This window comes from Malaclemys terrapin, chromosome 22 (genome assembly GCF_027887155.1).
Source record: "Malaclemys terrapin pileata isolate rMalTer1 chromosome 22, rMalTer1.hap1, whole genome shotgun sequence".
NCBI lineage: Eukaryota > Metazoa > Chordata > Testudines > Emydidae > Malaclemys > Malaclemys terrapin.
In genome coordinates, this window is record NC_071526.1 from 10,268,877 (window position 1) to 10,293,542 (window position 24,666).

The 24,666-nt window shown below is 47.2% G+C and overlaps 1 protein-coding gene across 2 annotated transcripts in view; it reads right to left on the bottom strand.

Moving 5' to 3' along the window:
* Window positions 1-22,465, bottom strand: part of RPS6KA1 (ribosomal protein S6 kinase A1) — a 65,767-nt gene extending 43,302 nt beyond the window's left edge. For both annotated transcript variants that reach the window (XM_054011935.1, XM_054011934.1), the window contains exons 1-2: window positions 22,282-22,465; window positions 11,861-11,905 (exon numbers count right to left, since the gene is read on the bottom strand). In XM_054011935.1, the coding sequence (XP_053867910.1) occupies window positions 11,861-11,905; window positions 22,282-22,344 (108 nt within the window). In that variant the 5' untranslated portion in view covers window positions 22,345-22,465. The remainder of the gene's footprint in view (window positions 1-11,860; window positions 11,906-22,281) is intronic.
* Between the last annotated feature and the right edge of the window lie 2,201 nt (window positions 22,466-24,666).

The following is a 24,666-nucleotide window of genomic DNA, read 5'->3' on the forward strand; positions in this document are numbered from 1 at the left end:
AAAGACAAACTGAAACTTCACCGGTAAGAGCAGCCTGTCACCCCTGCCCCTTGTCGAAAGGGAGGAGCCATAAGATACTGCCACATGTCCTTCTAATGTAGGCGAGTGTCTAGGGGTTACTGAAACTTATGGGCCACACCATACCCTGAGATATACCTATGCAGTCCCACTGACATCAGTGGGGCATCTTGTGCCACAGGCAAAGGTGAGGGCAGGGAGTGGTCACAGGCCCTTATCGCCATCCACCCATTTCCACCTTGTTCTCCCTCTCATCTATGGGTCTAATCTCTCGTCTTTCTGCTCCACTGAGACGAGTAAGTGAGCCAGAGCAGCATTCCCTTCCCACGGTGTTCTCTCCCCTCCTCTCTAGGCAACTCCCCATTCCCTCCCTTGGGTAAACCAACTTGCGTTCCTGGTCCCCGCAGGATGGACTGCAGCATGTGCCCCACCGGACAGCTCGCCTGGACCACCTAGACAACAGGAATTGAGCCCAGCCCTTCTCACTTATCAGATTGGGGAAAGAGGGTCATAATTATCCATCTAAATCTCATTTCAAGGAGCTACAGAGCAGAGCTGGATAGTACCAAGCACAAAGGTTTACACTTGAAATAAAGCTGCTGGCTTTATCACAAGAGGTGCTGCTTCCCCAGAACCCTGTGGTGAACTGATTTTACTGTAGGTGACGATGCAGTCAGTTAAATGCCTCCTTTGTAACATAGGTCACTGAACTTGCATCAGGCCCCAAATGCCACTCCACCTCTCGGGGCTGACTAGAGCCGTTCTGGCGAGGTGGCAGTAGTGATGCAGGTAAATTAGAAAGCTTTGTGGTATCAGAGAAGAGAGATTTGTGGGGGTGCTGCAATTGTAGACAGAGGATGAATGGGACCTGCAGCTGGGAAAGGGAACACGTAGGCCGAGGGCAGTAACAGTCTGATTGGGATTACGCCACATAAGCAGATGGCATTCCCACCCTGCTCCAAACACACACACTGGGCCAAACAGCTCTTTCCTGGGGCTTGGTTTTATGAAGGTGGTGAGGCAAAGTTCCGCCTAAGCTTTCCCCAAGATTAGCTTTTCCTGGGAATTTTCCCTGCAGGATACCACTGCCTTAGACACCGCTTTTTAATGCTCCTACAACCCTGCATCTCTGTGCCAGGTCCACTTCTTCTACCCCACCACATGCCATCTACTCAGGGCCGGTGCAAGGAAGTTTCGTGCCTTAGGCGAAACTTCCACCTTGCGCCCCCCTCCCCTCCCCAACCCTACGGCAGCTCCCAGTCCCCCTCTCTGCCCTGAGGTGCCCCCGTGGCAGCTTCCCCCCCCCCCCCGGAGCTCCCCCCCCCCGGGGAGCCGTGCGGTAGCTCCCCACCCCAGCTCACCCCTGCTCTGCCTCCTCCCTGAGCACGCCACCCCCACTCTAATTCTCCTCCCCTCCCAGGCTTGCGGCGCCAAACAGCTGATTGGTGCCGCAAGCCTGGGAGGCGGGAGAAGTGGAATGGCGACCGCACGCTCAGGAAGGGGGAGTAGGAATGAGGGTAAAAAAATGGGAGGCACCTCTTTTTGGCACCCCCAAAACTAGGCAACCGCCTAGTTTGCCTAAATGGTAGCACCGGCCCTGCATCTACTGCTCAAAACTATCCAAGAACAAGATTCAGATCAAGCACGGAATCAGGTGTGGCACTGATATGCATACCACAGGAGTGCGGAGGCTAGGAGATTTCAAAGGTCTCCTTTATGGTGTTGAACTAGAACTGCGAAAGGTGTTTACTCATTCACTTCCCGCCCCGTTTTTATGAGGGACTATCATTATAACCACGGGATATGCAGATCACCGGCTCAGCAGTGGGTATTAGTTTTACTGTCACGGAGGAAGAGTGGGCACAGCTTCTGCTCTGTAAGTCAACTCTGTTCATTGTGAAATGATTTCACTGATTGGGTCTCGTCGTCAAGAGCAAGGCATTATGCATTAATTCTTTAAGAGTATGCAATCTGCCCTTGAGCTAATTAATCAGCGTTTGAATGTATATTCCATCAAAGAAGTTCCATTTTTCCTGTTGCATTCGTTACTTTCTATTCCCGTTAACCAGCTGTGGAATCAGCAGCCTAGCAAGGCACCTCATTACTCTGCTCTTTAGATTTTAGAACTACCAGTTTAGCTGAGAAGGGAACAGGATTTACGACCCACGAGGCTAATGCAGACACTGCCGGTCAATCTAATTCAGTGGCTCTCAACCTTTCCAGACTACTGCACCCCTTTCAGGAGTCTGATTTGTCTTGTGTACCCCCAAGTTTCACCTCCCTTAAAAACTACTTGCTTACAAAATCAGACGTGTCACAGTCACACGATTACTGACAAATTGCGGACTCTCTCATTCGGTTTGTATGAACTTTCAGTTTTTACTCACTTCGTTAGTGCTTTTTATGTAGCCTGTTGTAAAGCTAGGCAAATATCTAGAGGAGCTGATGTGCTCCGTGGAAGACCTATGCACACCCCAGGTCTATTTAATAAGCCAATAGGGCCGCAAAAGCAGGACAACTTTTCTGAGCAAGCTCCCAAGTTCCCTTCTGACATCAGACTGCTTCTATGCAAGGCAGCCAGTGAGTCTTTGTGAGCAGAGATGTTACAAACTCCCTCCTGGTTTAGGCTGGATCAGAGCCTGAGTATCTGCTGTGCAACATACTCCAGTACCAATACAGAGCCAGTTTGGATTAACCCTTTGTCTGCTTCCCAGAGACCATCACTGGAAAGAGTTCTCTCAATGGATGGGGCGGTCGGAGCGGGGTAACGCATGGGGGGAGGAGGAATGGAGATTACTTACCTGTAACTGGAGGTTCTTTGAGATGTGTGGTCCCCAGCTATGTTCCGCACATGGGATGTGCATGTGTCCCATGCACCCGAGTCCAGAATTTCTTGCAAACAGCATCCGTTGGCCCACATATATGCCACAGCTCTCCCTCTCCAGTTTCTCATTCTTATTGAAGTGTAACAAATCCACAGCAGAGAGGATGGAGCAAGGGTAGTGGAATACAGATCAGGACCACACATCTCAAAGAACCTCCAATTACAGGTAAGAACCTCCATTTCTTCTTCAAGTGATGGTCCCTCTGTGTATTCCACACATGGGAGATTAGTAAGCAGTAGTCAAACAGGTCGGTGCGAGGACGTAGAAGAGAACTGACTGTAGTAGTGTTGTCCCCACAGCCATAGGCAGGGCCGCCCGGGGGGGGGGGGGGGGGGGGGGGGGGGCAAGTGGGGCAATTTGCCCCGGGCCCTGCAGAGGCCCCCACGAGAGTTTTTCGGGGCCCCTGGAGCCGGGTCCTTCACTCGCTCCGGGGGCCCCCGAAAACTCACGGGGCCCGGGCCCCTGGAGCTTCTTCCGCGTTGGGTCTTCGGCGGCAAGGGGTCCTTCCGCCCCGGGACCCGCTGCCGAAGACCCAAGACCCCCTGAATCCCCCAGGGCTGGAGCACCCACGGAAAAAAATTAGCGGGTGCTTAGCTGCCTCCTTCCCCCAGTGCCTCCCGCCGGCTGGAAGCCCGGCTGATCAAGTCCTCCCCATTGCCCGCAGAGCCTCCTGCACACCGTGGAACAGCTGTTCAGCGGCATGCAGGAGATGCTGGAAGGGGGAGGGAGAGGGAGGAGCGGAAATGGGGTGCGCTCAGGGGAGGGGGTGAGAAGAAGCAGGGAGAGCACAGGGCCTTGGGGGAAGGGGTGGAGTGGGGGTGCAGCTGGGAGCGGGAAAGGGCGGGGTGGAGTGGGGCCAGGCCTGGGGCAGAGGGGAGGGTTGAGCACCCCCCAGGTAGAGAGGAAGTTGGTGCCTATGTCCACAGCTGAGAACTGTATCAAGGCATAATGTCTTGTAAATGTCTGCAAAGAGCTCCAAGTAGCTTCCCTACGTATCTCTAGTATAGGCATGGGCATCTCAGAGATGCAGCTGAAGTAGCTTGCCCCCTGGTGAAATGAGCCCTTACTCTTTCTGGGTGGGGGATGCCAGCTGGTTGGTACCAAAAGATAATACAACTCGAGATATTTAGTTTAGGTGTCTAACATCTTTTGTTCTTTGCAGTTAAAAGGCCAAAGCCCTCCGGATCTTCTCTCCTCTTCCAAGGCACATGGTTTAAGAAAAAATACAGGTAGATAGATGACCTTACTCATATGAAACTCAGAAACTACCTTGGGTCTGAATATGGGATGGGGACTTAGAGAGACTTTTTCTTTATAGAAGGCAGCATATGGTGGGCCTGCCCTACATGCTCCCAGTTCACTGACTCTTCTGGCCTTGTGTGATGGCTCCTGATCATAAAAGGCTGAGGAGGGGGTCTTGCCTTATATCCCCTATGACACTTCCTCATGGGGACAGGGGTATAAATGCCCAGTGAGCAAAGCGTTGTTCAAGTCTTTGAGGGAGTGGACAGACCCACCCTATTCCACAAGAAAATGGATGATAGTATCAAAGAGCAGAACTTGGAAAGATGCAAAGATGCATCTCCTCATGACAATGGGCATAGTCATCCCCCTTGATGCAGCATCTGCCATGTTCCATGGCATGGAGTGAAGTTTTGACCACCAATTTGCCATCATCCACTAAGGCTTGGAAGCCGGCTCTATCCTTCTCAATGAGCTTGTCCTTAAACTCTAGAAATCTAGCATAATTGATAAATCATATTAGCCAAGTGGGCCTGATAAAAAAGATCCTGAACTGGAGGGAGGAGGAAGAGAGACCTTTCTTCCCAGGAGGTTGAATCTCTTGTGCCCCTTATCAGAGGGAGTAGCCTCCGAGTGCTGTTGCTTGAACTATTCTGTAGCCATCTGTGCCACCTAGGAGTTTGGTGGAGGGTGAGAGAACAAGAACTCTCCCACCTTGGATAGGACAAAGTACCGCTTCGCAGCTCTCTGAGGGGTGAGAGCACACGAAGCAGGGGTGGGTCAAACTGCCTTTGCTGGATCCATGATGGCCTGGTGGATGAGAAAGGCCACTCTACTGGGACTGGAGGGCTGCAAAATGTCTACTAAGCTGTGCTGTAGCTCCTGGATTTCCTCCAGTGGGATCTGTAGCTCTGCCACTACCCTGTGCATGAACTCTTGGCATTGTTTAAAGTCACTGGGTGGAGACGGAGAAGACGAAGTGACTGCCTGGTGACGATGACGAGATTGCTCCTGGAACTGGCTCATCTTCCTCCTCCAAATACTCCCATGGGGCAGGTTGCATATATCTGGGCAATGGCAAGTAGGACTTGCACCGATCCTGGGTGTCTGGGGTAGGGCTCCCACAGTCCCCAATATTGACAATAAGATGGATCCACCACCGCAGGGGGACTGCATGGCAGAGGATACCACCTGTTCCTTGGCCAATTCTGTTTGGCTGGCGGTCGGAACCCTGATCTTCTAGATCTTCTGTCTGGGGCTTCCTCTCCTCTCCGCTGCAGCGACTCCTGCAGAGCTTTCAACTCAGCAGAAGAGAAGTCCGGATCCCTGATCACTGGTGAAACCAACTATAACCAATGGTTGAGCTTCAAGGCTGGTGGGTGGAATGGGGGAACGACTGTCTCCTTGCGACAGGCTCCTCCTCTGGTGTTACAACATCACAGAATATAGATTGACCTGATTGGAGCAGTGAATGTGGATAGGGGAGAGCAAAGAGGTCTTCCAGGAAGATATAGGTCTCCAACCATCCTGGAGTAACAGGAGAATCCACTGGCGAAGCCGGAGGCTCTCTGGTCACTGTGGCTGTCAGCTCCCTCTAGGGCCATGTCACTATTAATACTGCTTTGGTTCCCAAACTGGATGGAAGCACCAGGAGCGGTCTATCCCGCATCTTCATCCTGGAACTGGTGTCAGAACCGTCAGATCCGTATCCTTGGGCGCCTCCTTCGCTTTTTAAGAAAATTTAGTCAGGCCTAAAACCTTAGCATCTGCACGCACTGGCTCTCCCAACTTCGACGGGGTCGAAGGAGGGATCCCTTCTTTTCAGGACAGTCTTAGACATAGATGACTTGTCCTAATGTCTGTCAGAGTGCCCCTTACTTTCCTGTGAACCCTTCTCTTTAGGCTTAAGAGACTTAACTCTGCTCCCAGGCTCGTGCTCGGTGGCATGCTGCCTGCTTGTTGAGGCTGATGTACCAGGGGAAGGGGGTGTTTCCTGGTCTGGATCCAACTGGGGCTTCATTGCCTTCTCCATGAGGTGTTTTTTGAGTCTCAGTTCTCAGCCCTCATGAGTTGTCGGGGTGGAAGAGCAGATGATGGATGCTGCACTTGGCAGAAATGTGAGCTTCACCCAGGCAGTAGGTGCAGCAGCGACGTTTGTCGCTCACAGAAAAGGAGCAAAGGCAGGAAGCAGTTTTTGAACCCCACGACCCTGGGCATAATCCCAGACTTCTCTGGGGAAAAATCCCCAGGTGGGTTTAAAAAAAAAAAAAAAAAAAAAAAAAAAAAAAAGCGCTAAGCCATGCTATGCTATAAAAAACTAACTAGATAAAAGTCTTACAGGAATGACGCAGTAGAAAGGAGCCGAGGACAGCAAAGATTCTGACTCAGACCATGCGGTGGTAAGAAGGAACTGGACAGGCATGGGCCTGCACTGCCTTTTATGCCCTGGAAGCACAAGGAGAGCTATGATGCATGTGGAGGCCAATGGACACTGCTCGTAAGACGTTCTGGACTCAGGCACACACATGGGTGGTGGATATAATAGGCCAGGGAAGGTGCCAACCTGCCGCCAGACAACTGGGCCGCGGTAGGCCCCCCCACTTCCCCAAAACCCCCACTGCCTCCTCCACTCCACCCTCCACCCCCAAGGTCCCCGCTGCTCCCTGCGTCACTCCTCCTCGGGACAGGGGAGTGAGGAGCAACGCGGGGAGCCAGTGGCCTGGGGAGTGAGGAGGCTCGGCTGGGCGCTACTGGGGCCAGTGGCTTGGCGGCCGGGGGGACCTTCAGGGGTGGGAGGAGCTGGCGCTCGGGGAGGCTGCCGGTGGCTCTCAGCCCAGCCTGACTGTGGTGGGGGGGGAGGGCCGTCAGGGATGGGGGCATTCGGGGGAGGGGAGTTTTGGGGCTCCAACGTGTGGGGGTCAGAGCCTTGGGCAGAAGAGGCAGGGCCGGTGGGCTAGCCTCCCCAAAGCGGGGGTTCACCTGCTGCCCATGGGCGCATGTGGAATACACGTAGGGACCATCACTCGAAGAAGAACCATAGTCCCAGTCCATGTTGTGTCAAAGGAAATGAAGCTAAAGGAAAAACAGAGGCCTCTCAAACGGCTTTGAAAATAAATGTTAACAGGCTGGTAGGGGGTGGCCTAGATGTAAGCGTTACTGACCTTATTCCATAAGCAATAAAAGGTCTGTGCCACTGATACAGAACAAGAAAGAAAAAGGCTCCTTCATTCAGTAACCCATAGGAGTCCTAGACAATTTATATAACTCCTTTGCCTGGGCAGTGTCTCTGATGTCCATCCTAAAGGCCAATAACGAATGCAGTGGGGCTTAGCAGGAATAGCAACACCAACAGTTGAAGCTTTTACCCACATAATTTCCTTTTTCTAAAGCCTGCTTGGTTTAGGGTTGGATCTAGGTATTGTGGATCTGAACTAATGTTGTCTGACAATTAGACTGCAAGCTTCTTGGAGCCAGGGCAGTTCAAGTCTGTACAGTGCTGGGCATGCCAACAGCACGCTGGTAAGCATGACTCTGCTTTGGGCTCATGCTCATTTATACTGTATGGGGTTTATCTTCTGCCTGTGGGTTCCTTACAAGGAGGATCTGAAAGCTGGACTATTAGTTCAGATTTCTTTGCTTCTCCTGAAGAGAGTCGTGCTGCCTTTCCCCGAGACTATTGCTGAGTGCGAAGCAAGTCTGAACTCAGGAGTCAACAGACGTCACTCCTCCCACCCCCAGCGTCTGTGGCAGGCGCTGCCAAGGTGCTCACAGAGCAGGAGTGAGGAAGGATGCTTGCACAGACTTGTGACAGCAAGACTTTAATGGAGTCCCACCTTCAAGAACACGAGAAGAGTCATAATATGGTTCACTTGAGAACATAGGGCTCAATGCCAAGGACAGTGGAGTTACAATTACACTCATACAGTGCATCATTCCAACTGCATCGATCGGCGACCCACTGGAAGAGACTGACTCACACCAGAGTGTGTCGAGGCTGGTCCCAATAAGGCTGTCAAATGTACTCTCAAAATGCACATTACCCTACAACATCCACAATACCACTGTTGTACGTAGCAGCAGGTCTTTGCATAATGCTTTCATACAAGTATCACAAGAAACTTTGCAAGCAGTAACCCGCCCATGAATTATCCCCATTTTACAGATGGGGAACTAAGGCACAGTGACTTGCCCAAGATCACACAGCAAGTCAGTGCCAGAGCTGAGAATAGAACCCAGGAGCTCTGACTCCTAGCCTTGTCCACTAGCTTTTACTGTGCTTCATGTCTGAGAGCGAAGAGGGATCACATGCAATATCACACCACCAGAACAGTCCCTTATGGGAGTGGGAGGAAAACTACCTACTGGTAGCATAAGATTTATACAGAATCCAGTGAGGTCCCAATCTGGTTCTTTTAGATGGACATCAGCGGGTTCCTAGAGAGTGTACCTTCACTTATTGCACAACAAAAAGTACACATTTTGGCTACATAGAGTTTGTGGGGACAGAGGGAGTGGCAGGCTGCACTACATGTGGGTGCTGAGTAATCCTTGTTATCTGCTGATCTCACCGACGAAGGCTATTTTTAGGTGAGATTGCAGAATTAGGCTATGTCTTAGTAGCACCTGTCAGAATAATTTATGTAGCTAGGGGTGTGGAAAAAAACCCCAAAAACCAACCAACCAAAAAACCCACACCCCTGAGCAACATAAGTTACCCTGTTTAATTATGTCGGTGGGAGAGCTCTCTCCCGTCGGCATAGAGCGGCGACAGCGGAGACCCGTCCAGTGGCACAGCTGCGTCAGTACAGCTGTGCTACTGTGAGGTGTCTGGTGTAGACGAGGCCTTGGTTGTAAGAGGGTAGTGAATAAAACCCCCAAATAAAGTGTTTACTCTTACCACTATTCCAAACACAGCCACAGCAGATCAGAAAGGCAAGCAACAGATGCAGAGGAATTTTTCTTAACCTAATTTTTCTTACTGACTGTAAAGGTGCAACCACCAGTTCTACAAATGCAGCAAGCAACTGCTGACAATCTGACCTCAAACTAACAGGTTCAGTGATCTGAAAACATGAAGCAAGATACCCTTGGAGATTTTTCTGCTGATATCCAGGCCTAGCACCCTGCCAGAATTGGTTGATCTGGTTACAGGGTATTTCAGAGTTAGCCGTGCCATTTCAGAGGAAAGGGGTTTCAGTAGGGACTTCCTTTGCATGCGCTTCTGCTTGAAAACATCAGTTCTACTTTTTACAAGATAAATAAGGTGTTATTATCCCAAACAGATCTTTCACAAATTAAGTTACTGAAGCCCTGGATTGGGACGGGAAGGTTTTTGTTAGCAATGTGTAGTCGTTTATCGTCAGTGTGACTGACACGGAGGCCATGGCAAATTCAGAAAGGCACAAAGAATAGTCACCCAGTGGCTTAACAAGACAGTAGCCTTCAGGACTCCTGGGCTCCCTTCCCAGCTGCCACCAACTTGCTGTGAGCCCTTGGGCAAGTCACTTAACTTCACTCTGCCTCAGAGTCCCCCACTTGTAAAGTGGTAACCATCTCTTAGCCTCATGAAGTGGGGGCTGACTTAATGATTAAGGTGCTTGCAGACCCTCTTGCAGACTGGAACAGAAGTCCCAAGCCTCACTTTCTATAGAGCGGAGTCTAAAGCAGGATCAGCTGGGTTGTCTTCCCATGTAAGATCACCATACTAAAAGAAATCCCAGATTTTTAAAGACTACTTGAAGTAGCAAGAGCTGCTGTCCTTCAGCAGCATTTACAGGAGAAGAGCTCAGTAACGTGCTTGGAGATGAAAGAGGCAAGTCCCACAATGAGCCTCAGCAAGCCAGTGGGAATCCAGTCAGAGGAGACAACACCTTTGTCAGGGAAGGACTCTAGCAACGCAAAGAACCAAGGGTCGGCTGTATTCTCAACACAGAGGGGTGCACATTATCACTGATCCTGAGAGGCCTGCTCCTGTGTCAGCATCAGGTTCTACATGCTACTTTTATGCCTCTAAGATGACACCCCTAAGATCAGACTGGCAAGTTGAAGAACAGAGATCCAAACCAGTCAGGAATAGGTCAAGATACAAATGTGAATACGTGAAGGACTATACCCAGATGTATAGACACTCTTTTCTCAACCTATGTAATATGTCATTTTTTAACATTAGCTTTATTAAAAGCCAAGGCACAAGTGTGGAAAAGAGAATTGGCTTACAAGAATTGGTTCTTTCGGCATCAACCCCTAGAGAGGCAAGACAACCGCTATTCCATTTAAACTTCTTTAAATGGCACAAAATTACATCTAAGGAAGTGGGAAACTCACTTACTGGAACACAATCAAAATCAACTTCCAGGGCCAGCAGAAAGGAAAGAAAAATCCATAGAGCTGCAGGCTAAAATGCGGTGTCAGACTGAAAACTCCTCCAAGGATACACATCAGATATAGAGGGTGACTCCTGATTAGGAGAGAACGTGTCGAATGAACTCTGATGGACAATCCATTCATCATGTCTTGTGATAGGAGTTGCATATTCCACAATGCCTCTCTCCGCAGCCATAATATTAGCATATTGGAAAACTACATTTTAAATACTCATCTACCCATACTGAAGGGCTTATGGGACCCTGAATGCAATCAGACAGCCATTCTTCTCCACTTCTTAGCATGAGCAACCTTGTGCAGCAGGCAGAGAAACAAGGCAGCAGCACTCGTGCAATTTAGGGTTAGACTAACAGCAAGTTGCAAGATGTCCCTGTTGGCTAAGAGGCAGAACATCAGTTTGAATCGCCGTTCTCCTACTGGATGCTAATTCATCTCAGGGAAAACACATCCCTGAAATCAAATTCCTCAACACTATTCAGCTCACATTTAGACTAGAAAGGGCATTAGGCCTATAGAGCAGAAGGATGAGCCCCTGGTTAGCCTGAGAGGAGGTAAAATTCCCTCCTCTGTCCCTGACTTCTTGTGTGACCTTGGCAAGTCCCAGCTGGTCTGTGCCTCAGTTTCCCATCTGTACAATGGGGAAAATAGCACCTACCTTAGCCCTGCCCTGCAAGGAATGTAGAAATCACTAGTGTGTTGCAAGGATAAATAAATTAAAGACTGTGACGCACCCAGGTACAATGGTAATGGGGGCCATATACCGAAGAGATAAAGACTAGGTGTAGGGGGAAATACTTTGCACTTGGAGAACCTGAAGACAGTTGCACTGACGGTCAAGTCTCACAATATGCTTGTGGATTTCTATTAACCTTTCCAGTGATGGGGAAATGGAAGCAGAAAGGTAAAAAGACTTGCCTAAGGTCACAGGGCAAGTCAGTATCAGAGCCACCAACCAATCCCAGGAGTCCGGACTGCTAGTCCTCTGCTCTAACCACTGAGCCCATCTCCATTGGGAGGAGAGTGATTGAGAAGATTCAAGATGCTGGTTTGGTGAAATTGTACATGCAAGTCTAGGGGAAAGTGAGAAGGCAAGGACAGGGCATGACAGGGGCATTCAACCCTTCCCCTGCCTCCCACCCTTCCTCCCTCCCTCTACCCCGCCATCCCCAGTTAGCAACAGAGTAGCAGATTTTAAACCATCACCTCTCCACGCCCCATAAAATGAAGGCTTACTCAGTTGGCTCTGGAAGAAAACCACACATAGCAGTGTAACGTACAGCTCAGATGAATGTTTCCAACTTGAAGATGCTACATTTGTTTTTGTTTTTTACCTTTGATGGATGTCTCCCGCCTTCTTCTGGTGCAACCTGCCCATTCTGCAAAATGCAAAGAAGAATCCATTGTTAGCAAATGCCAGGCACTATGAAAATGCCATTTTGGAGAGGGACAGTTAAGTTTACCTGAATAGACTTTTATACTAGGCTAGAAGGTGCTGAAAGCTCCATAAATTGTGTGGGCCAGATTGATAAGATACAGCACAATTGTGTCCTTTACACATCAGATATACATGACAAGTGGAGCTGGTCAAAAAAACCTGACATGTTAACCTAAAAAGACCTGTGTAAACAGCACCATTTTGGAACTCGGCCAAGTGAGTGTGATTTATGCACGCTTGCTGTTCTGTGAACATTGGCTGGAGAGGCAGAGCTGCATCAGCCTTACACTCTTGTATTAGCAGGAAAAGCTACACGCTGAGATGGACGCGTATGTTACACTTTTGCCTCACGAATCCCAGATCGGAAGTTACAGTTTTACTGCTGATACCCATTTTAAAATGGGCTTATACTGGATATCATTTACATCACTGCTGACAGCGCCCCAGGAACTTCTGCACCAACTGCTTGGCTTGTGGCTGCATTTGGCCCTTTCCACTCAATAAATACTATCCTGCTAGCCAAACGTCTATTGCTGGAATCTGCAGTGAGGTCATGATAGGGGACTTATGCCTATAATAACAAAGCACTGGTCACGCAGCCTGTTGCCTTCTTGGGAATGAAAGCGGTGTCAAATTCAGCAAGATGGCAGCCCTGGAGGAGCAAGACGACTTGGGGGTGAAGATGGGTGGGAGATATATGCTTAGACACAGATATCTGATATTTAGCAGAGTGGCAAGAACACTCCGTAAAAATCCTTCCCCTGTAAAGCTAATTTATCTGTGTTTTTATTAATAAATTTAGCTGAGAAGTGAAAGAATCTGAGAAATGTACTTGCCTCATCTCTGTTTATGCTCTTTTTTTTTTGCATCTCAACTTGAGCAACGAAAGGCAATGAAATTAAAACAACGAGGAGTCCGGTGGCATCTTAAAGACTAGTAGATTTATTTGGGCATAAGCTTTCATGGGTAAAAAACCCACGTCACCCTCATGTTCTAAGCGTTGTAATGTGAGTTTTAAACATTGTGGAGTTGGAGGGGCTTAAATCAACTTTTGTTAGGATTAAGTGTTTTTGTTTTTCCGAGATCGGTCTCAAGCTTTCATAACACTTAACAAGAAGTGATGTTTTGGCCCTGTTTAATTCATGCCCTTTTAAAACAAGGCAGAGAAAACTTGCATTTATTGACCCCTGGTATGACAGCTTTTGGAGTGTGACACTAACCAAGTCTCACTTTAACACTACAGGGATTCAGTTTCTACCATATCTTACTGGGGCTCCACATTTGTCATGAAATACACACACACACACACACACACACACACACACAATTAAATATAGTTTTGAACTTCATGCCTACCAGCTGGTGGCTAACTCATGATAAAGAGTTTAGCACAGGGAGGAGTTGGCAGACTCAGCTCTTCACATACAAGTCTAGTCTTCAAAGATAAGCGCAGGGAAAACAGCTTGTAGTCTCCAAGTTGTAGGTGATCTCCCTTTCTATGAGAGCTATGCCCCGAGCAATGTGTGAATTTAGAGCCACTCCAATTCACAGCATGGCCATGTCAGTTACAGAAGAGAGCAAATCCCTTCCCGCTAGACTGACATTAGCCCTGCAATATTTACACCTATAGGGCCCAATTCTGATCTCACACCAGTGTAGTTCCAGTTGCTTCCAGTTTACCCTAGGGAGAAATCAGTCTCAACCAGTTGCTTCTCTAAAGTGTGGACTTAAACACATGCTTAAAAAGCTATTGACTTCAATGGGGAAAAAATCAAGCACGTACCTAAGAGCTGCTGGGAACAGTGATTACTCAATTGGGGTTCGTGGAAATGACTTTGGCACCCTTGCCACATTCCTTGGCCGGAGCAGCTCAGGTAAGCAACATAAGAGAACACAAGAGTTGCCATACGGGTCAGACCATGCTCCATCTTGCCCACTATCCTGCGTGGGACAGTGGCCCGTACCAGGGCTTCAGGGAGTGGACAGACCAGGGCAATTACAGAGTGATCCACCCATCTTCCACTCCTGGTTTCTGGCAGCTGGAAGCTTAGGGTTGCCCTGAGCATGGGGTTGTCTCCCTGACCATCTTGGCTAATAGCCAAGGAGGGACCTATCCGCCATGAATGTATCTAATTCTTTTTTGAACCCAGTTATACTTTTGACCATTATAACACCCCATGGTAATGAGTTCCATGGGTTAGTTGTGCATTGTGTGAAAAAGTACTACTAGTTTGAATTAAACCTGCTGCTTGTTAATTTCATCGGGTGACCCCTGGTTTTTGTATTGTGTGAAATGCACCTCAATCTGGCCTATGCAGTCCAGTCTGGTAAAACTGGTTCCCCCAGGCTGCAGCCAGCTCAGTTGTCCTAGACTGCTTCCTTTTGAATAGAAAACCATCCAGATTAATGACTCCCGGCTGCTTTACGCACAAGGATTTCTCTTGGCACCTCCTGGAATCCCAGTTCAAGATGGAGGTAAAACACAACATGACAGCCCAGCACCATTTACAGTCAAAATGGCATTCACAGATGGAGTTTGTAGTTTGATACAGATACATGCAGGCATATACTCTTCAGTCACATCCACCAGTTATTCATGCAGCACCCAAAAAGGCGTTGTTAGATGTGGTTTAAGGACTTAGGGCCAGATTTTCAAAGGTATCAGAGCTGCTTGTTCTAACTCAGCCACTTAGAAAGGCCCAAACCAAGTTTTGTTTCCTCTTATACACTTGCGCAGTTTAAAGAATCAGAAGTATTTTCAACCATAAGTGGCCAGAGAAAAACAACAGTACCACTACGGAACCAAACTAGCAGAAGAACTAACTGTTTCCAAGAGATTACAGATGTATTGTTTAGGAGAAGCTGTCAGTGGCTTTAGCCTACAAAGAATATTTAAGAAATTAAGTAAGATCTTTTCCTTGCATAGAGGAGAGTGCTTCCTTGCTATCACTAGCGTAGAAGGGTGCTCGTGTTTATTGGCTCAGCTGTTTCTGATAGACAATTCATAAGTCACTGTTCATTAAAATTCCAGTTTTGTAAGGGTTGTTTATGTATTTAAAAAATAAGCCTGACAAGAGGTGGAATGCCCATTTTAAGTTGAGGAAGTTCACATTTAATTAGCAGCCACTCCGTTACTAAAAGCACATGCCAGGAGAGTGAACCGAGCTTCACATGAGCCAAACTCTGCTTTCATTTGCACCCAGGCAACCCACAGTAACTGAAAATAGACTTTGGCCAACCTGAAACTCAGACGCCCTTAAATAGCCTCAGGAGGAGACACAAGGAGGTGAAGTGCAGTGGTTCTCAACAAGGGATATGTGTACCCTTGGGGGTACACAGGGATCTTCCAGGGGGTACATCAACTCATCTAGATACCTGCCTACTTTTACAACAGGCTACATAAAAAGCACTAGCCAAGTCAGGACAAACTACAATTTCATACAGACAATGAAATGTTTATACTGCTCTATACAGTGAAATGTAAGTACAATATTTATATTCCAATTAATGTATTTGATAATTATACGGTAACAATGAGAAAGTCAGCCATTGTTCAGTAAAAATGTGCTGTGACACTTCTGTATTTTTATGTCTGATTGTGTAAGCAAGTAGTTAGGTGAGGTGAAACTTCGGGTACGCAAGACAAATCAGACTCCCGAAAGGGGTACAGTAGCCTGGAAATGTTGAGAGCCACTGACATAGGGCACATGCGCTGCCCCCACAAGTACTGGTATACAAAGCTCTCCACAAGCTCACCTAAGTGGAACACACATCCACAATCACTCCGAGAAGAACATCTAAAAGGAGGAAAGCAAGAGAGTGTGGGTAAGGCATGTGACACCTGGGTTTGATACTCGGCTCTGCCACAGAGTTCCTTGGGCTTTGCGATCTTTGGATGGAAGGGACTATTGAAGCACAAGGTTTCAAAACACCGAGTGAGCTGTAACTGATAGAACCGTTAACTGAAAGGGAGTATTGTCTATCCCAGTAGCATCTCCCCCTTTCACCCGATTGCCTCTTCCTAAGCATTTGGCACGTACCCTTAAGTACTACATTTCTGACTTCCTCCTGTCAAACAGCACGGGTTCTGCAGAAAGCTATTTGTGATGGACTATAATCCTGCCTGGGAGCGGTAGGGATGCTGGGAGAAATCAAAACAAAGCTCACATTCCAGGGGGTGCTTTGCACGCACACATGTGCTTCAACGGGGAACCAAATTCATCCAACAAATGAGTCACTTTTCAAAGTGCTGTACAACTTAGCTTTGCTGGAAGAAGCCTGCACATTTTGAGCCAAGACTCTTTCCCCCCCTCCCCCCAAAAAAACTCTTTACCACCTCATTTGGTGGTTTCCATTTAGATCTCTGTGACCCATCTGGAGTTATGTACATATCTCTGTCCTGACACGTAGAGTAGTCATCTCCCCAGGTAACATGCTGCAATTTATTGCTTTATAAATACACCTAAACAAATGTATGGGTTTTTCACTTTTTGTATTGTAAGAAGCCTCTTTCAAGACTCCATCCTACATACAATATACGTACACAGCTAACTAGCTATATGTGTGGCACAACCAAAGACAATCTAGGTAGCAAATTGTCTCTTGTTTCCAAACATAAGGCTACATGACTGCCCCACCCCTAGGGTGACTCAGAAGAGAGCAATGCTGGTGAGAGTGTCATAGGTACTGACCAGGCAATGCCTGCTGCAAGAATTCCATTGTATGAAACTTGGCTCTTGAACTCTGAGTGTTGTGTATTAACAGGGGACTGACACTGACTGGCCAGGAAGAGCAGTTCAAGCTACAGAAACTGCAGCTCACAGGCATCTCTGCTGGGAGTCAGCAGTCTGTCCACCCAACTTTTCCAGCAAGCGTTGCTCTGTGTCTGAGGAAAGTGCAGATTAAGACGGCAATCTGACATACCACCTGTAGTGTTGACTTTAGTTGTCACTTGCTCCAGAAATAACCTAGTGCATCACTTTCAGAAACAAGCTTTGCAACTTGTAGCCCCTTTCATACATAGACTTTAACACCATAGGGATGTCTGTTCAATACAATCGTCTATTAAGAAAGCAAATGTATATGGTTACAGAGTAGAAGCCGCGTTAGTCTGTATCCGCAAAAAGAACAGGAGTACTTGTGGCACCTTGCATCCGAGGAAGTGGGCTGTAGCCCACGAAAGCTTATGCTCTAATAAATTTGTTAGTCTCTAAGGTGCCACAAGTACTCCTGTTCTTTTTGTATATGGTTACATAACTCTCACCTAAGGCTGCACTTGGAGATGTTTATCTTAGGACATCTTGCTTTTTAAATCCCTTTAATTCCACATAATCCTTATTGCAGCCAGAAAGCAATTGCCAGAACTGAATACGGTAGCCATGGCTGCTCTGAATCAGAGAAGCAGGAAGAACTCCTCCCCTTTGGGTCATGAAAAATATGAAGCTCATTCTCTTATTGCCATTAAGACAATCAAGACATTTATTTCCTAACTAGAGTGTTCAGCAAAAGTAGAGCCTTGGACTACTGATAGATCTGTTTAGACACCCTGGTGCTATTTCTAAAGCTTTAAATTTCAACTGGTCACTATACAGATGGCCATAAAATATAACTAGACTAGGCAGAACTGGATTTTTTAAAAATAATTTCAATGGATAATATTGATTCTTTTAAAGCATTTTTTCAGTTATTGATTTAAATTTGTACAGTTGCATAAAATAGGGGGGGGAGTCAGATGATAATTTGATGACAGTAAATGTTGAAATTCAAAAAGCAAAAGCTTTATAAGCATTAACTCACAAATTGTCAATATCACGTCAAAATATACCGAGTAAATATCCTTAAATCATACTAAGTTCTCAAGAAGAATTTCTTACTTTGCCTAGTATAGTAATCTATATTTACAGCTATTGATGGAAATATTTTTTCATCCGTTTATGTTTGTATGGTGAAGTTAATGTTTATCGACATTTACCTATAAAAATCTAATCCTTCCATGCCTAAACATAACTAGAATATTACATATCCAGAAAGAAGCTTCCCCACTCACTTCCATGAATGGTGAAACATTAAGTGCTGATGTACAAAATCCCAACAGACTGTCTAATGAGAATCAAACCCTTCCTTCAAAAATCTTTGGTACTTTGATATGCAAACTGTTTTGTTGCTAATTTTCTTTTAAATGGAATTTGAGAGTCTTTGCTGATTGTGGTTCCAGAAAGCAAAACTCCACAAAATAAAAAAAGACACCCTACACAAAACTGCATAGCCCAGGCGACAGACTGATGAATTGACTGTGTGACACTGGAGAAACGTATTAATACAGATTGAGATCATATAGCTTCCTTGTTTATCTTCTGATCACTGCATAGAGTTCAGCTAAGATGTTCACAAGAGACAAGTTAGCCATGGAGAACTTTTGCTCAGTAGAGAGAGGACATGTATTTATAATGGGCAAAATAACTCCAGTTTGAAGTGACGGTCAGTTAGGGTGCTGTATGTTTGCTTAATGAAACAAGAGTTTAGCGAAAAGCATTGCCTAGAAGTTGCTTGTCATTACTATGACAATTAAGTCACTCAGATTCATTTTCTACTGCTTGCACTTTACTTCACACACATTTCCTCATTATGTAAGCAATATTCTGATCAAAGCAGAAGAGGAACTGAAATATTTGTGAGGCTGAGTTAGGTGCCCAGGACTTAAGTGTTTCCCTACTTGCCTCCTGCAGTGCATTGGTCTCGCACTTGCTCCAATGCACACCCCACAAAGCAGCTCCACCTTCTTCACTTGAGCTTGCTGAGACTAATAGAACAAACTACGACCAGTCTCAAAAAAAAAAAAGGATTACTAATGCTCCTGGAGCATAAAAAAAACAATAGGTTTGATTCCTCCATGAACACTCCGATAACACCTCTGCTCCATGACTCAGAAAGCAAAGGTTTGCGGAAGCCCATTTAAAACCTTTGTGGCAAGAATCCCAGAGTAATTTACGTAACTGACGTTCCAGAAACGTCTCATTTCATAGCTAAGTTACCCTTCACAAGAAGGGTCAGCAGACCCTCACCCCCCTTTAATAACCTTTGAAGCCATGAGTCAGATTCGGTCTTTCAATCCTTCTCTACATTATACAGCTATATAGATATTCTGCCAGGTTAGGGAGACTGTATTGGCATCTAGCACAGAAGATGGCAGCCAGACTTAAAGGTGAAACAAAACTCCACCAACACTATCCATTTTATTACACGGGATCCAGTGCCCATGCACACAACTCCGCAATTAGTTGGGATATTAGCTTTAGGAGTTGGGTTCTACATACAAGACACAATCACCCCAGAAGTTAAGGGACTAATTTTTAAAGGTGCTAAGAACCTGCTGGTCCCACTGATTTTATTTGGAATGCTGGATGCTCACACTCCAAAGGGGGGAGGGAAGGGGTGTATGTGTTTGGGGGGCCGGGGGGTGATGACAGAAAAACAAACAAACAGGCCTTGAGACTTAAATTAGGCTACTAATGAGGGAGTAGGTGAGCACACATTAGTTTTTCTCATTCTTCCGTTGTTAGAAACAAACTTCATAGATAGGACTGATTTCCAAACATACTGGACACACGACCTCCACCACAAACAAAAAACCCCAAGACATCAGTTTCACATCAGCAGTATAACTCAAGTAATGTTGACACCGTCAGCAGCCAGGCATGCAACACACAAGTGCAGTCTGTCCACAGGATTAGGCAGTAAATCCCCATCCTGCCAGCAGCATTGCGTGTCATTGACACTGGCATTCATTTTTGCTCCTGTTAGAGTTTGCATTTAGTAATCAGGTATTATGAGGTCTTCCGATTCAAAAAAAAAAAAAAAAAAGCAGACTCAAAGCACCGTGGTACTACGGCACTGTCATCTTCCAGATCTCAGTTACCTCACCACAAAAGTCAGCCCTGAAAGCACAGCATGATAGCAGGCCTCTTGATCAAATCATTGTGGAACAAGTAACTCCCTCCTCTCCCACCCCTGTACGCGCACATGCGCTTTGATGACTCAAAACTTTACAACAGATGCTATTAGTTCACTTCAAGATGAATCCTTGGTCTATCCATGCACCCCAGATGTTCTAAGCCCACCGTAGATGGAGACCCTTAGCACTGCTGCTAACGGGCATGGTGAAGTATTGACCCAAATTCTCTTTTGCAGGGCTTGGCTGGCAAAGAGAAGGGACAGCTGTGACCAATGACATTCTCTCAACAGAACATTTGTTGTTATGGTCATTGCTCAGAGGTTTCTAGTCAAGTTTCTTTCTCTATCATGAAAGACCTATCAAGAGGCTAAGTGTTAGGGACTGGTCAGTTTTAGCAGGAGAACCTCAGCTTGTGCACCCCGGTGAGGTGGTGGGTAGGCAGAGAAAAAGACAAGCTGTAGAATAAAGGTGCTGGGTCTAGTTATCATTAGTAGGAGCTCAGTTTCATAGCACACAGCTATAGGTGATTCTTTAATATTCAGTTTAGATGCTCCCCAAACTTGCACCTTTCCTTTTAAAAATTTGTAGCATAAGCCTGCAACAATGCATGTTTATGGCACATGCAGTATCCTGTCCATCTAAACAAAGATTGAGTTACTGGGGGTGGGGGTGAGGGAAGAGAGAGATTTAAGCAGGAAGGAAAGAAAAATGTGTATGCGAGAAAGAAGTGTGTATACGAGATAGAACACCTGGGCATTTTAAATGTATGCCCATCCTAGCAAACTGGATTAGAGAAGTGTCAGTGTGCATGCTTTGAAGGGGAAGCAGTATAGTACTCTGATGGGGACATTTCGACTTGGGACTTTGAAGCTGGAACTGCGTTTTCATCTATGTTTGGAACAATCCTAGCACACTTGCGGCACTACTGCAATCTAAATAACAAGGGATTCAGAGATAAGGTGAGAGTTCCGGACTTCATTCTGTACTTCAGAGCATTTGTTAGGTTTAATTAGGCCCTTAAATGTTGGATAGACTGCAAGCTAGATACTCTCCATCCCTTAAAAAAAAAAAAGATTATCTAGGGTCAAATATAGCTTAAGGAGCGGTTAATACGCTGATCTGACAGTTCATTACAATGCACTCAGTCTAGCAAGTATACTGGTGGATGGTTTTCCTACAAATCCTCAGGAAATTTGATTAGTTGTACATGTGTAACTTATGTATTACACACATGAGAGATACAGGGAAGAGACACTTTGGGGGGAAGTTAATTCCTCTCCAATATTGAGAAAGTAATACAGGCAAGACACTTCCAAAATGTGATTTAAAAGATGACAGTTGTACGGTTTGTTGTTTTTATTTGATACTTGGAGAACTCCCCCCTCCCCCCTTGGCCCAGAGACTTGGTACAAAAGATTGCTTGAGGACTGATACTATTCAGCACTATGTTTTAGCCCAGGACTGGTTTGTACAGCCCAGCTGTACACCCACAAGGGGTCACCCCTGAGGGGCTCAGCAGCCTAAATATTGCAGTGCAATAGGCCAAATCAATGCAGCAGATTATGAATGGCAGCCTCAGGGCAGCACACAAAACCCACAGGATTACTGGGAATCTGCTTCTTTGCTTAAATAAAATAAATAACTAACTCCTGGCTGTTAGAACCACTGAAACCTGCTTGCAGACATGTTGATTGGATCAGGTGAGAAGTCCCTTCCTTCCCCCCTCCCCAAAAATGAATTTCTCAATTCCTTTAGCGCAGGGTTGGGGCAGAGAAGTGATCCGGAGCAGAGATCCTGGGTGCAGAATCCCTAATTGCATTCATCTGATCAATTTGGGGATTTTTATGTCTTTAATTAATAGACAAGTCTACAGCGAGGCTTAGCTGCCATACTCCTCATCTGGGTGAGGTGGAAGAGGAGACCTGGGCACTTCCTTTGTTCAAAGGGAAACTTTGTGTGTGTTCGTATGTGGACACACACACACACACACACACACAGAGGCTCTTTCTCCTCAGCGCTGACCTCAGGGCTTTCAATGGGAGAGAAAAACATCCCTCCCACCAAACCTCTGGGATCTCGCCCAGCCTGGCCCTCCTGCCCTGGCTCAGACCCAGACCGACCGTGGTGCAGGCAGGCTCCCTTCAGCCCCTTCCCCGCAGTGCAGGCAGGGGTCCCGCTCCCCTTTCTGCCACGCAGGGGCTCCAATGGCTTCCCCGGACCCCACCGTCCACTAGGGTGGGGGCTACCTCCCCCCCACCCGGCCCCCCAGCACCCTACTGCAAGATGGGTACGGGGGGGGGGCTGTATGCCCCTCCCCACAAATTCCCCGCCCGCATTCCATGCCCTGCCGTGCGCCCCCTCCTCACCTCCGTGTCCAGCTGCACCAGCTCCATGTTGGGCCATGGATCTCCCAGCTGGGCGAGCGGCATCCTGGCGGCTTCTGGCCCCGGGAGCTGCAGGCAGGCGAGCGGGGCTGGCGCCTTCCCCTGGCGCTGCAGGTGGGTCAGGCGAGACCGCGCTGGGGCTCCAGCCCGAGCTCCGAACCGCCGGCACTCGGAGCGCCGCTCGCTGCCCCCATTGGGCACCGGCCTCTAGCGCCGGCCCCCTCCGCCCCATTGGCTGAGTGTCTCCGCGGGGAGGGCGGGAGGTTCCGCCCGGGCCCGGGGCGCTGTATTCCCGCTGCTCCCGTGGGGAGTCGGGGCGCAGTCCCCGGACAGGGCGAGCCTGCTCCGAGAGGCCAACGCCCTGCCCAAGAGGGGTGCACTCAATCCGCAGCCCTCACAGATGCCTCCTAGTGCTAGGGCAGGACCCCAGAGCCTCATCCTTAAGGGTACAAATTCTCGCTTCTTTCTAGGTGCTCCCCGAATCCCACTTCTATACCCTTGCTTCGGGTGCAACCAAAGTCTCATTCTTCCAAGGGGCACCTCAAAATCTGCCCCCCCCCCGTGAAAATGTTCACCCTTCCCAGGTGCCCCTCAAACGGCAGCATGGCCCAGAGACCCTCCACTTAGCTGCCTTCACAATACCCCACAATACAGAACAGCAGGGTTCGATGAATGGCAAATTGGCAACCACGTGTCTCAAAGGAGGCTGGTGTCAGTGCAAAGCAGTTCAATTACTTTGTGTCATGCTGCTGCATCAGGAGTGGCTAAAAAAATCCAATTCCTGAGCAAAGAACACAACCTGACCCACCTCGTCTCTCCAATTCTCCAGCGACAGTCCTTGCCCCAGATAATGCAGGCGTAAAGCTCTGGGCCAGAAGATGAAGCCAGAGCAAGTCTACACTTGAGGTCTGTTGTGCTTTCCTCTCTCTCAACCATCTCTCTTCAACCTCTTTAACTCCTGATGCACCACAGCCCTCCATAGCCTCTTTCTAGCTGCATCTTCCCAGCTTGTGGGGTTGATGCTGAAAGTTTTTCAAGTCCCTCTTGTGAACATCCTTGAACCTGAACCCAGATTGGCCCAGTGGCCTTGAAGCATCCATACAGTACACACTTTGGGATGTGGCCTTTGTCCACCTGGTGTGCAAATGAGTCTAACAGAGACATCTGAGTGTTTGAGAATAGCAATTGAACTCGGTAATTTTGTTTTCTCAAGTACTTTGGTGGCAAGAACATTGGATTCCCACTTGATTTTTAGAAGACAGTGATGACAGTGAGTATGAAAGGTATTTAGCCTTCTCTCATGCCTGCTGTAGCTGGTCCAGGTCTCACCACAATACAGCAGTGTGCTCAAAATGTGTGTCTGATAGATCCATATCTTGGTGTGCAGTGTCGGCCGAATGTGGTTGCTGCGCTCCGATAAAAGAATTACATTTTTCATCTAGAGATAAGTTATCCGATACCATCCAGGAGAGCCAAACCAGTGGTAGTAAGGCTGGGAAATGTAAAGAGCAAATGTCTACTGTCGACAAAGGCTACGTGGTTTACCCAAGGCCACCCAGCGAGTGAGTGTCAGAGTTAGGATTTGCATGTAGGCTCCCACTACCAAAGTCAGTCCACTAGACTAAGCTGCTTTGTTTACCAAGTTACAAAAAAGAGACTGAATAGTCCCTTTTTCATTTCCCCTTGACTTGCTTGATCAGAAGCTCCTCAAGGAGAAAACCAAGGGAGACTGTTTTCCTATCTGAATTATTTTGAAATTATATCTGTTTTTAATCAGGGCTGGGCTAAACAATTTTCTGTTGTGGAGCCTGAGAACGAGTGATAAGAGGAGATAAAGTCAGAGTGATTAACTACTGGAATTTACTAAGGGATGTGGTAGATTCTCCCTCACCTGAAGTCTTTACATCAAGACTGGATGTTTTAAAAACAAAAACATCCTTGATCACAAGATTAAGGGCTTGATGCAGGAATTCCTGGTTAAAAATCTATGGTCCGTGTTATATAGGAGGTATCATCGGTCTAGATGATCATAATGGTGTCTTCTGGCCTTAAGATCTATGAATTTACAGACTTAGATATGGGAGGAAAAGGAGAAATCAAGGTCAAGGAATAAAGTTATTGAGAGTGGAGGCAAACAAAGGTCTAAATCAAAGAAGGAGATGGAGGATATATGAATATGCTTACCCAGAAAAATTGCTTCTGTTGTCTTTCAAGAATTAAGCAGAAGGAAGTGGAGATGAAGCCTCAAGATTTCTTGGCCAAAATAGGCAGAGGGAGGACAGATCGAATCAACCTGTCAGAAGATATGTATAGTTGAAGACATAAAACAGACCAGTATCTCAACATATGGTAACATATCTTTAAAGA